Raw genomic sequence first — 13,034 nt, 5'->3', positions numbered from 1 at the left:
CCATTAGCCTTTTAATTCTTTAATTCATTCGTTGGAATCACTAGTAATCGCGGATCAGCATGCCAGCTAAAAGCAAGAACTCAAGATCGTACCTCGACCGATTAGTCAATGGCCACGTTTTTGTGAGGGTGGCGATGGAATATAGATTCAGCCATGTTTTTTTCGCCACGCTTCAAAAGCGTGGCGAAAAGGGTCAATGGCCACGCTTTTGTAAGGGTGGCAGTTGAATAGAGATACGGCCACGTTTTTTTTCTGCCACGCTTCAAAAATGTGGCCATAGACAAAAACAGGGACGTTTTGAAAGCGTGGCAACAGGGTTTCACTACAGTGGCGTTTATAAAGCGTGGCCATATCCTAGTGCTCTTTTGCCACGCTTTTAAAGCGTGGCCATATCCTGATGCTCTTTTGCCATGCTTTAAAAGCGTGGCCAAAAGACTTTTAAAAAAATAACCTAATAACCCGCCCCAAATCCAATAACCCCTCATTGGCAATCTCCCCTCGCTGCACCATTTTGAGGATTTGAGGAGAAGAGCTCAGATCCCCGCCCTCGCTGTGCCATTTTGATGTCATCGCCATTCCCTTCCTGCTTTCGGCCATCCCACACCCACCGTAATTGTCCTCCACCACCGGCGCCACCAGGCTCCTCGAACCCCAACCTGACCACGTACCTGTACCACACCGACACGGGCCTCGTGACTCTAACATGGTCACGCTCTATCTTAGGCCGCTCCCTCCACGCCCACGTCCACAACCACAACCCCTTCGATTCCCCTCTTCCATACAAAGCCCTTCATATTCTGGAAGAAGCATGGATCCAAAACCCTCTCTTCCACTACGTGACTCTTCTGGAACCTCTCCAAGGCCAAGTTCTCTTCCTCATTCTCCCCCGAACCCCACTCCTCCTTCTACCTCGCTCTCGTCGTCCACAACCGCATCATTCTCCTCCTTGGCGATTTCCCCAAAGACGCCTACTCCAAGTCCAAGGCTCTCCACGCTAACAACCCCCACTCCCTACTCCTCAAGAAGGAACACGTCTTTGCCGACACCTTTTACTCCACCACCACCATTTTTGGCGGCAAGACCCGCTGTATTGAAATCGACTGCGGCTCCTCCAGGGATAACGACTCTGCCTCCTCCAAGCTCTCTTTCTCCGTCGACGGCGACAGGGTGCTGCATATAAAGCGCCTCAAGTGGAAGTTCAGGGGGAATGAGAGAGTTGAAAGAACGGAGGGGGCACCAGAGCTGTCACGGAGGGAGCGCCGGAGCTTCTCCCGAAAGAGAAGGATTCAGAAGGCGACGAAGGTGGAAATGAACAAGGACAACAATGGAAGGCGTCAGAGGGAGAAGAACGAGCTAGCGACTCGCCTTGCGAAACTGAGTCGCAGCGCGGCGTGATGAAGAGTTCAGATAAACCTCCGAAGGGGTCGAATTCAGGAACCCTAGCTGCTGAATCACCTGTTGTGAACAATCGGAGTGATGGTACAGTTTAGTTTCAATGAGTATTTGCCTTTTTTTTAATCTTCAAAAATCTAAATGAGTGATTTCTTTGTGGTGAAATGGTTCGGTTGGGGAGCCCTGCTATGCCGCATATGGATGTCAAAGCTGAAAGTAAGGTTAGAGCATTTCCATGATAACTTGTTACTATTTTTATTATGTTTCTTAAATTGAGATTTTAAGTATTGTTTTGCTGTGATCGTTTTAAATTTTGTGGGAATCTCACTCTTCATGTTCATCTGCTTGAAGTTGTAAATTGTACTTATACATATGTGATACGTGAGAAGGGCTGGTTTTGGTTATGGTTAGAATTTTTTGAGCTGCCTGGTTTAGGGTTGTTCTTATCTTTCTTAATGTTGAGTGTATAGTCTGAGCTGCCTGGTTTAGGGCTGGCTGGTTTTGTTTATTGTGCTGTTTTGGTGTTGAATTCTGGACTTGTGATTGCTGTTTATTGTATTTTTTTTCATTGTCCAAAATAGATGCTGTGAAAGTGTTACTGTTTCATTAATTTTTCTTGGTTTGTTGTTGTTGAGTGCTGCTCTGCTTGTTGCTTGGTCCATATTAATTTATCAGCCGAGGATAAACTGAATTCAACATGGAGAGAGGCTTTCATGAAGGCATATAAGTCTATGAACAAAGAGCTCAGCTCACATCCGAATTTGGACTGCTTTTGTAGTGGGAGCACGGCTGTCACTATAGTGAAGCAGGTAACACACTGGACTGCTATTCTATATCTCTCTGTTTATTTTTTCTTTAATTGCTATTATTATTGTAAAAGAAAAGAAATAGAAAAAACACCAATCTCCAATATTGGTAGTTATACTATGACAATTGTTGAATGTTTCGTGGAAGGAAAGATATGTCTAAAGCTTTTGGAAAGTGAAAGTGAAGTTATTAGAAACTGAGTTTTTTAGTAGTTCCCATCTGACTGTTTTGTTTTGTCTCCTGCTAAAATGGTACCTTTTCTTTCTTTTCCCATATGCATCTTAAAAAATAATAAATAAATAAAATCCTGAGGAACATTATTGCTCTTATAATTTTAGAAAAATTATTACTTAAGATTATTTTTCCTCTCAATATATATATGTGCATTTTTCGATACTTGAACTTACATGTTCTTATCATTTATACAAAGAGTAAATTATTTATTACTATTTTTAATATTTTTTATGTTTTAATAGTGTGTCACCATTATTTATTGAATTGATGAAAAATTTAATTAACTGCTAGATTGGTATAAGCTTCGCATGTACGACCATTGTTAATCATAGGTTTTGCATTTTTGTAAATATGGACTTTGTAATCAGACACAAATACAAGAAGCCAGAAAGATCTTTAGTCTTTTTGAGATATTTATTATATTAAAATATATTTTGCTTCAAATTGATGCTATCATATTATTGGTACTAGACAAGGACTTCAAATCTTTGACTAATGCTAGTGCTTATTGTAAGGCAGAGAGTGGTTGGCACAAGAAAGATGAAATCCTTGATGACAGTTGGGTTCAGCAAAGTAGAAAGAAAGGGCCATCTACCTCGCATCTTGATTGATTGAATTGGGAGGTGCTTGTTGTCAATGAGCATATCTTCAAGTTTGAACTTTGAAGCAAGTTCCCTAGTGCTGTTGAGATGTTAGGTTATGCTTCTCGAATTTCAGGTTATTTTTTCAACCATTTGGATTGTGATAAGGAAAATACTAATCAACTATGATATGGTTTGCGTATTTGTTTGTCCTTGGTTTTATTCAATTTCTAGTGCTGAAGGAAGTTACCACCAGCATTGAATCAGGGGAAAATTAGCTTTTTGTTTAGTTTATTAAGTAATGTTAGTACCAGAGATACATTGATTCACAAATGCTGTTAATTATTCAACTCAATTTTTCGAAGGTTTTTATGAAGTATACTAGGATTGTATCATAACATTATGCTGTAGTTTTTTGTAGATCTGTGTTTTCAGTAAATAATCAATCGAAGATTGTAAGCAACTGCTTGGATAGGAAGTAACAAGCATAAGCATTTTCCAAAATTTATCTTATAGGAATAGCTTATTGATTTTCCATAATTTTGGGAAAACTAGAAACAACCTGTGCTGCTTTGCTCCTATGTTCCTTCCCACTTCTTCCGTGTTTGTTTATGACTGGTCAGTCTTCTCTGCTCCAAAGGTCACTGATTCTGCTGGTATGTTGTGAACGTAAAGATTTTCCCTCAAATTGTTACCTTGTTGCTGAATTAAATACAGATTGGTAGGTAGATTCACTGAAATGACCCAAAATGAATAAGTTCTTTTCAGCTGGAAGGCAAAATTCTAATTTAAGTCCTAACAAACAAATTTTCAATTTGTTTTTACTGTTTTATTTTTGGCAGAATTTGTGTGTATTGATTGTAGAGTTAGTATATTTTGTGTTTTTGAACAATTTAGTGTAGTTAGTGTACTTATTGCCCCCTTTTTCGCTTAACTATTATCTTGGAGTTTAATTCATGCTTGAAATTGCACGATCATGCGTACATTCTAGCAAAAGAGATGCTCAATCCAATCCTTTGGACTATCTGTAACTCTATTTTCATGCTCAATATTAGATAGAATGCATAGCTAAATTTATCTAGATTTTCTTTATTCATTTGTTCCATTTTCTACTTTTTATGATATCTGCGTTAATTTACTGTTCCCATTTTTCTTCTTCCAGATTCCAGAACTGTGATGGCAATTCTTGGTAATGGTCTCCTCTAATTATCATTCTTTTTTATCCCCCTCTCTTGTCATGTCCCAGTAGCAGTTTCTCATCCCCTTGCCCCCTCAAATTATATAAATAGCTCAAAGTATAGCGTTTGATTTAATCTGATTTTGATATATATTAGTATGCAGGACCTGTTGAAGCGGTAGATGATGTAACAGGTGGACTGAAAAGCTGTAGTTTTCTCTCCAATCAAGATGATTAGGCTTTACCTGAGTTCTCAATTTAGTGTAGTTAGTGTAAATTGCAGTGGCATTATAGCTTGTAGGATTTAAGTTGTATTGTTTCTGTATTTTTCTTCCATTTTTAGTTTTGAAATTTGAACTCGAGATTTATTTTGTATTTGAGTATTAGTTTTTTAATATATAAAACAATAGCAAAAATTATATGTCACTAATTATTATTTGATTTGTCTTATAATAAAAATTGCATACTATATTTATAAGTTTGGTAATAAAAAAGAACTGAAAATTTTATATTTTGTATCGATGAAGGTAAAAATTAGAAAAAGAATTTTTTTTTTTAACTTTATAAGGCTATTGCCACGCTTTCAAAGCGTGGCTGTATCTCTGGCTATGGCCACGCTTTAAAAGCGTGGCCATATCTCTCTCTATCGCCACGCTTTGAAAGCGTGGCCATATCTCTCTATATCGCCATGCTTCAAAAGCGTGGCCATATCTCTCTATTGCCACGCTTCAAAAGCGTGGCCATATCTCCCACATATGGCCACGCTTTTAAAGCGTGGCCATATCTCCCACATACGGCCACGCTTTAAAGGGTGGCCATTTGTAAAAAGCGTGGCAAAAGAAAAAGCGTGGCAATAGAGCAACCGCCACGCTTGCATACGCTACCCTTTCAAAAGCGTGGCAGTAGCTCAAAAAGCGTGGCGAAAAGCTATCGCCACACTTTTTTCAGCTTTTCGCCACGCTTTTGTTTTCTTGTAGTGATTGTCCGATGAAGAACTCACTCTAAACCCATGTAGAATGAGATAACCTTTTTCCGGTTTAACTCATTCATAATGATGAGGAACAAATATACATCTTAGAATAGAGAATCAAACACGTATTGAGATAGAACAGTGGTACTTTATTAATCCATAAAACTCAGCAGAGCTCCTCCCCTCAACCTAGGAGGTCTAGAAACTCATACTGATAGAAAATACAATGTGAAATTTGAAAATATGTTAGAGGTCTCTAAAAGATGTAAAAGTTATCAAATAAATACTAGACTAATGACTAAGGATTACATAAAAAGGGTAAAACAGTCTTTTAGTGCTAGAATCCACTTCTGGGGCCCACTTGATGAGTGGTTGGGCTGAGCTTGATTGAAATCCACGTGCTAGGAGGCCTCTAGGGCATTGAACGCTGGCTAGGGGGTCCTTCTTGGGCGTTAGATGCTGGTCTCTTCTCCTTTGGGCATTGGACGCCAGAATAGGGCAAGAGGCTGGCGTTGAACGCCAGTTTTGGGCCTTCAATTCTGAAGTAAAGTATAGACTATTATATATTTCTGGAAAGCTCTGGATGTTAGCTTTCCACAGCTATTGAGAAATCTCCATTTGAAATTTTGTAGCTCCAGAAAATCTCTTTCGAGTGCAAGGAGGTCTATTTGGACAGCCTCTGCAGTGCTTTGTTTGTCTCTGAATCAGACTTTTGCTCCAGCTCCTCAATTTCAGCCAGAAAATACCTAAAATTGCATAAAAACACATAAACTCAAAGTAGAATCCAAAAATGTGAATTTTGCACTAAAACATATGAAAGCTTAATAAAACTTAAACAAAACATATTAAAATCTATATGAAAATGATGGCAAAAAGCCTATAAAATATCCGCTCATCATAACACCAAACTTAAGCTGCTGCTTGATCCCAAGAAACCAAAAGTAAAGTAGGATAGAAAGAAGAGTAAGATACAGTAAATATTTGAGTTTTCAGCGAAGCTCAGTTTTAATTAGATGAGCGGGACTTAGTAGCTTTTTGCTTTTGAATAGTTTTGGCATCTCACTGTCCGTTGAAACTTAGAAGTGTTGGTTTCTTTAGGAACTTAGAATCCAGATGATATTATTGACTCTCCTAGTTCAGTTCTTTTTTATTCTTGAACATAGCTTTTGGAGTCTTGGCCGTTGATAAACCACTATTTTATGGTTTATCTTGTGCTCAATTGAGTGGTTTTTATCAAGTCTTTGCACACTTATTCAAGCTTTTGGAGTCTTGGCCGTTGATAAACACTGTATGTGGTATGACTGGCTTCTTGGTGAAGACAACTCTCATGCCAGGTGAGAAGCTTTCAGTGGGGACTTTTTTGTCCCTCCAGCCTTTAGGTACTTTCTTCTTAGCACCTTTGTTCTCAGTACTTGTTGATGGCTGCCCAACACCAAACTTAGAATTGGTGTTTGGGGGCTTAGTAAAGCTTTGCACTGAAAGAGATGGTTAGAACACTAAGTGTTGCATAGTTATCTCTCTTTTTTCAGAGGGAGAGTTGGGGTGAGGCATCTTGAACAAGATGTGATCCTTTCCTAGTTGTAGAATCAGTTTTCCCTTTGCTACATCAATGATAGCATTGGTAGTGGCTAGGAAAGGTCTTCCAAGGATGATGGATTCATCCTCATCTTCCCCACTATCTAAGATAATAAAGTTTGCAGAGATGTAAAGGTCTTCAACCTTTACCAATACATCCTCTACTAAGCCATATGCTTTCTTCATTGACTTGTTTGCCATCTCTAGTGAGATGTTTGCAGCTTGTACCTCAAACATTCCCAACTTCTCCATTACAGAGAGTGGCATGAGATTTATACTTGACCCTAGGTCACACAGAGCCTTCTCAAAGGTCATGGTGCCTATAGTGCAAGGAATTAGGAAGCGTTCGGGATCCGGAAGCTTCTGAGGTAGCTTCTGCTGAACCAAAGTATTGAGTTCTTTGGTAAGCACTGGAAGTTCTTCCTCCAAAGGTTTTGTACCAAAAAGCTTGGCATTTAGCTTCATAAGAGCTCCTAGGTACTGAGTAACTTGCTCTTCCCTAGTGTCCTTATCCTCATCTGAGGATGAATATTAATTAGAACTCATGCACTGCAGGAGTGCATGCAAGGGAACCTCTATGGTCTCTATATGAGCCTTGGATTCCTTTAATTCTTGGATAGGAATTTCTTCAGTGGATGCTAAACACCCAGTAGGTGTGCCAATACTAGCGTTCAACGCCAGTTCTGGTGGTTCTTTGGGCGCTGAAAGCCTATCATGCATCCCTTCATTGGCGTTCAACTCTAGTTCCTTTGCCAAGTTGGGTATTGAACGCCCAGGAGGGACCTCCTTCCTGGCGTTCAACGCCATATTCCCTGGCTGAATGCTGAACGGGCAGAAAATTGCCGATTAAGAATTTATAATAAGAACAGCGTTGCAAGTACAGTTTTTAAATGATGAAAACTCTGCTTATCAATTTAAAAGGGTTGTCACAATTTTAGAATAAAAATACTAGGAGTAGAAATCCCAGGTCGTCTCCCAACGAGTTGACAAAGGAGTGCTATTTTATTAGTCATAAATTTTCTGTGAAATTTTAGAGTTGGAGAACGGGAAATTAAAATAATAATAAATTAAAGTACTGGAAATTAATAGGAGATTTTATGTATTAAAATAAAAAGGCTTGACTGGGAGAAGATTAATTGGAAGTTCTATCCTTGTTGAATTTTTCCAAGTATAATGGTAATAGGTTGTTGTTTCTGCTTAGTCATCCCTTACCGAATAAAGGAAAGTCAAGCAACTGAACCAGCTCCAGTTCACAAGTCCTAATCCTCTCCTATGGAAGGATTAGCGTTAGTGACTAGAGAGCCAGCCAACAACTTCCAGTTCCCGACTCTTGAGTATTCCAACACAAGGGTCTCCTTTTAATCAACTCCCAAGTCAAGTTGGGAGTCTACTCCATTGACATGAATACAATTTTCATAAACGGTAAAAGGGGAAGAAAAGAAGACATGATAAACTAAATAAAATAATAACTAAAAATTAATTAAAGGTAAAAATAGTTCTTTGCATTAATAAATCCCAAAATCATAAACATACGTATCTGAACAGGGTTAATGGGCGATTAAAAGAGTACGAGAAAAAGAAAACAAACTAGAATAATGGCAACTTCAACGGAGGTAGTGACTCTTCTCGATATCCAAATCCAAAGCATAAACTCTAAAACTATGAATGTGAAGAAAACCTAGAGGAAGTAGTGATTTTTCTCTAAGATTCAAAACTAAAAACTAAAAACTATACGAATGAGAATGTGTGTTGAGTCTCTGCTTCTGGCTCTAGTCTGTGTTTCTGGGCCAAAAACTGGGTCCAAACTCAGCCCAAAATCGCCCCCAGCGTCTTCTGCGTTATCTGCACGTGGCGCATGTCACGCGTACGCATCAGTCACACGTACGCGTCGATGGTCTTCTTCGCGTGCCACGCGTACGCGTCAGTTACGCGCATGCATCGCTGTGCAAATCTCCAATTCACGCGGATGCGTGAGTCATGCGTGCGCATCGCTTCTTGCTGGTTGTCTCCTTTATTTCTTGTGCTCCTTCCATTTATGCAAGCTTCCTCTCCATCCTCTAAGCCATTCCTACCCTATATAGCCTGAAAATACTTAATACACAGATCACGGCATCGAATGGTATAAAGGGGGATTAAAATACACAATTTAAAGGTTTAGGAAGCAAGTTTTCAACCATAGAACAAATTTGGGAAGGAATTGTAAAATCATGCAAATTGTATGAATAAGTGTGCAAGGACTTGATAAAAACTACTCAAATTAGCACAAGATAAACCATAAAATAGTGGTTTATCAATCTCCCCACACTTAAACATTAGCATGTCCTCATGCTAGGCTCAAGGAGACAAAAGGACTGAATGGAGGAAAGTAAGACTCATGAGATGCAACCTATGTATGTGAATGCAACTATATGCTAAGATGTTTCTCTTCACTTGGTTAAAGGTAAACAAGTTCTCCAAGACAAAAATAAATCAAATTCCACTAATTTAAATCACACAATAAAAGGCAGGCAAACTTGTAAGAAGATAGCTCATGAAAGCAGGGAACATAGAATCAAGCATTGAACCCTCACTGGTAGTGTATATGCACTCTAATCTCTTAAGTGTCTAGGGTTAATCACTTTACTCTTCTCTAGTCATGCTTTCTAAAACTTTGTTCTTTATCTAACCAATTAACAAATATTTAGTATATCAATGCAAACATCATGAGGTTTTTTCAAGGTTGTAATGGGGCTAAGGTAAGGGTGAGGATATATGTATGGCCAAGTGAGCTATAATATGAATCCTTGACTAGCCTAAGCTCTCACCTAACACACACACTCTCTGTACTTCTAAAATCATGCCTAGCTACCCAGAATTCTCACTTTTGCATCACATACTCATGTATCAAATTTTTCTTTAATTTCACCACATATGCATTGATCTTTTACTAAACTTAACACTGAGGTAATTTTGTCCCCTATTTATTTATTTATTTATGCTAATTATATTTTTTTTAAAATTTTTTTTGAACATGGAAGTAAACATAACATTTCAATGCATATGGTTTTTTCTGGTTTCACATGAGTAGGCACCCAAATTCCCAATATTTAAATAAAGTGGAAACACAACACATTCCTATTAACCCAAGTTTCCCACAATTCCCCACACTTAGTTAACACACTATCTTAAGCTAACCAAAGATTCAAATCAGGTAATTAATTGTTTTTCTGCTTAAGGCTAGTGATGTGGTAATATAAAGAATAAATGGGGATTAAAAGGCTCAAAGTGGCAAACAAAGGTAATTGGAATGGTAGGCTATTTGGGATAAGTGAGCTAACAACAAATGATGGCCTCAATCATATATATGCATGCAAATACACTAAACAATGGACATATAGAATGGAACAAAGCAAAGATTGCAATCATAGATAGGAAAACACACAAGAATAAAAATCATGGTTAAATAATGTAACCATATAATCAAGCTCAAATCTCACAGGTTTTGTGTTCTTAGCTATAAACCATGTTCCAAATTACAATCTTCAAAACAAGTTTAACAAAAATTTTCAATTTAAATTAGTGAAATGCTATAAAATAGGGTCTCGAAGAGAAACTCATTACTTTAACCAAGCAAAACATACATGCAAGCAACTACTATCATGAAATCTATCCTATCAAACAAAAGAAAAAGTCAAATATTGGTGTTAAGAGAGAGAAGTCACCTCCGAAAGTCAAGGACTGACCTCTCCACACTTAAGGCTTGGCACGGTCCTCCGTGCCATCAGTAAGAAGCAAGATAGGGCTGGAAGCATCGCCTCCGCTGTCTGGTTCGCCTTGGCTTCCTGTGCTACTGGATGAAGGGAGTCCGGGGTGTCCTTCTGTTCTGGAGGTGGATAAGTACCAACAATGAGTTCCTTCAGGTAGTTGTATCGGCGCTGGTTACGGCGCTCCATTTGTTCCATCCGCTGGTCTTGCCGGTCGAACCTCTCAAGGATCTGAAGGAACATCTGATGGGTGGATGGTGCTTGTGGTGTGGATGATGGTGGAGTAGAAGAAGGAGGAGTATCCAAAGGTGGGCCTGCAGGCTGGCTCGCAGAAGGAACTGGTGGCCTGATGTACTTCCCATTCGGGACATACTGGTCGGCTCTAGAGATCATGACCTTCGGGTCTCCTGCCCGATAGGACACACCTGCTGCAGAGACTAATTCTGAAACCAAGGCGGGAAAAGGCAGGTTACCCGCAATCTATACATGTCCCATTGCTTGCCGGATGTGTCGGGACAGGTTGAGGGGTTTCTCTGTCAGGATGCACCAGATGAGGACAGCCATGTCCGTTGTGAAGGTGGACTCATGAGTGCTCGAAAAGATATAGTGGGACATAATCTGTGCCCACACGCGAGCCTCCAAGGTGAGTGACTCGGCTGAGATGCTCTTGGGTTTTGACCGATGCGGCCCATAGATCCAGGTGCTGCCAGGTTGGGCTATAACTCTAAGGACACTATCCCAGTCGAACTGATACATCTGGCGCTTAAGAGAGGCTTCTTGAAATGCATCTGATCCTCTGGACTAGGTGGAAGATCCAGTATGCTCTGTATGGCACTCTCGGAGACAGGGACTTGCTGCTGACGAACATAGACAGTCTACAGGGTAGGCGTGTAGAAGTTGGAGCAGAACTCAACTACCCATGATAAGTTGGCCTCCCGCGGCTGCCTCTTCAAAAATCCCCACTGTCTCCTCTCTATTCGGGGCTTCATAAAATCAATAAAGTGTGTTGGAACAATGAGTAGATGCTCATTGTTGTAGTTCCTCTTGGCTAGGATGGGGAACATCTGTTCGCAGTAACGGTTAGTGAACCATGTGGAGTCCCGTGCGGGAAAGGCTTTTTCTGATTCATCAATTTTAATGAGCCTCTTCACCCGCTTTGTTGGCGGCTTTACGCTTGTAGATGGAAGCGCTTTAGCCGGAACTCTCTTGGTTCCTCTCCTTGCTGGTGTCTTGTCAATGGCTTTCCCTTTGCCTTTCTTGGTACCCATGCCTAAGGAAGAAAGAAAGAGGAAGACTGTGAAAGATATATATATATATATAACTAAAAACAGGAGGGAGAAAATTCCAAGTGATAATGAATGCCAAAGAAAAGATAGGAGCTTAAATACATGGTAGCTACAACATGTAGGTAAGACAGCAATTAAGATCAAGAATGCAATTCATAATAATTAGATGCATGAGTGTTTATGGCATGTAGAAACAGGCATGAGAAGCATAGCTCAAGCATCAAGTATTAAATGTGCCAAATTAAAGAGCACTTGTAATGATGACAATTGTGAATGATAATCCCAATTACATGTGGATTACAAATGTTGTGAAAAAGAGGCATTCAAGTAAAAGAGTAAAAGAAAATATGATTCAAAAAGCCATAAGAGCTTTTTCACAAACACTTGGTATGCAAGGTAAAATAGGAATGAAAATAATGTATCCAAATGTATATGAGAGCCAAAATTAAATGTCAATTGTCAAATCACTCCTCATAATATCCACAAGCGTAATGATAATAAGGTACTATCCAAATAAAACTCCAATACCAACATAAAAATGCATGAAAAGGAATGAAAAAGAAACCATAAATAGTGAAGCTAAAAGAAAAATTGAGAAGAAAGAAGAGTAATTAAAAGCAATAATTGAAAAGAAGAAGGAAAAAGTAGAGGGAGAAAAGAAAAGAACCTGATGTAGAAGATGGAAAGGGAAGGAAGAAAATAGTAGATAATAAGAAGGAATAAGGAAGAAAGAGGGAAGAAGAAAGAAGAAAGAATGATGATGGAAAGATAAATAGGATTGGGGGAGGGAAGATTGGAAATCAGGTGGTGTACTGGTTTAATTGTGCGTCGCATGCAACACGTACACGTACGGCACACGTACGCGTGAGTAGCATAAGTTTTAAACGATGCGTACGCGTGATAGTGGGATGTGCCAATCGCGCGAAGGTAGCCCTGCGCATGCACAACTCTCGGGTTGAAACGCATGAGGGCCAAACTCACATACGACGCGTGCGCGTCAGGTACGCGCACGCGTGGATGGCCATGGAACGAAAATGACACGCACGCGTCTGGGATGCGTACGCGTGATGAGGTTTGTGCTGCTAGCACAGTTCCAGCCCCACACCAACATAACTCTTTGGCCAAACCCCCTTTTATGCCAATTTTCAGGGTCACACGTACACGTCAGGGATGCTTACGCGTGGGCTGGGAAAAGCGCAAGCGACGCGCTCGCGTGAGGTACGCGTATGCGTGGGCTTGCTTGTACGCAAGACACGCTTCCAGCAACAC

The 13,034-nt window shown here is 39.8% G+C and overlaps 1 protein-coding gene and 1 long non-coding RNA gene across 2 annotated transcripts; both read left to right on the top strand.

Annotated features, from left to right (window-relative positions):
- On the top strand, nucleotides 841-3,036 carry LOC107616974 (the record flags this gene model as incomplete). Its single annotated transcript, XM_021111941.1, has 3 exons — nucleotides 841-1,613; nucleotides 2,068-2,201; nucleotides 2,953-3,036. A coding segment is annotated over one exon (555 nt), but the record flags the coding sequence as incomplete, so codon positions are not given.
- On the top strand, nucleotides 3,185-4,525 carry LOC110266707. Its single transcript, XR_002354205.1, has 3 exons — nucleotides 3,185-3,670; nucleotides 4,177-4,203; nucleotides 4,356-4,525. It is a non-coding gene; the product is annotated as an uncharacterized LOC110266707 (long non-coding RNA).

The sequence above is a fragment of the Arachis ipaensis genome, chromosome B09, assembly GCF_000816755.2.
Source record: "Arachis ipaensis cultivar K30076 chromosome B09, Araip1.1, whole genome shotgun sequence".
Classification (NCBI taxonomy): Eukaryota; Viridiplantae; Streptophyta; class Magnoliopsida; order Fabales; family Fabaceae; genus Arachis; species Arachis ipaensis.
The sequence above is the reverse complement of the archived record's forward strand: the minus strand, read 5'-3'. Positions and strand labels throughout refer to the sequence as shown.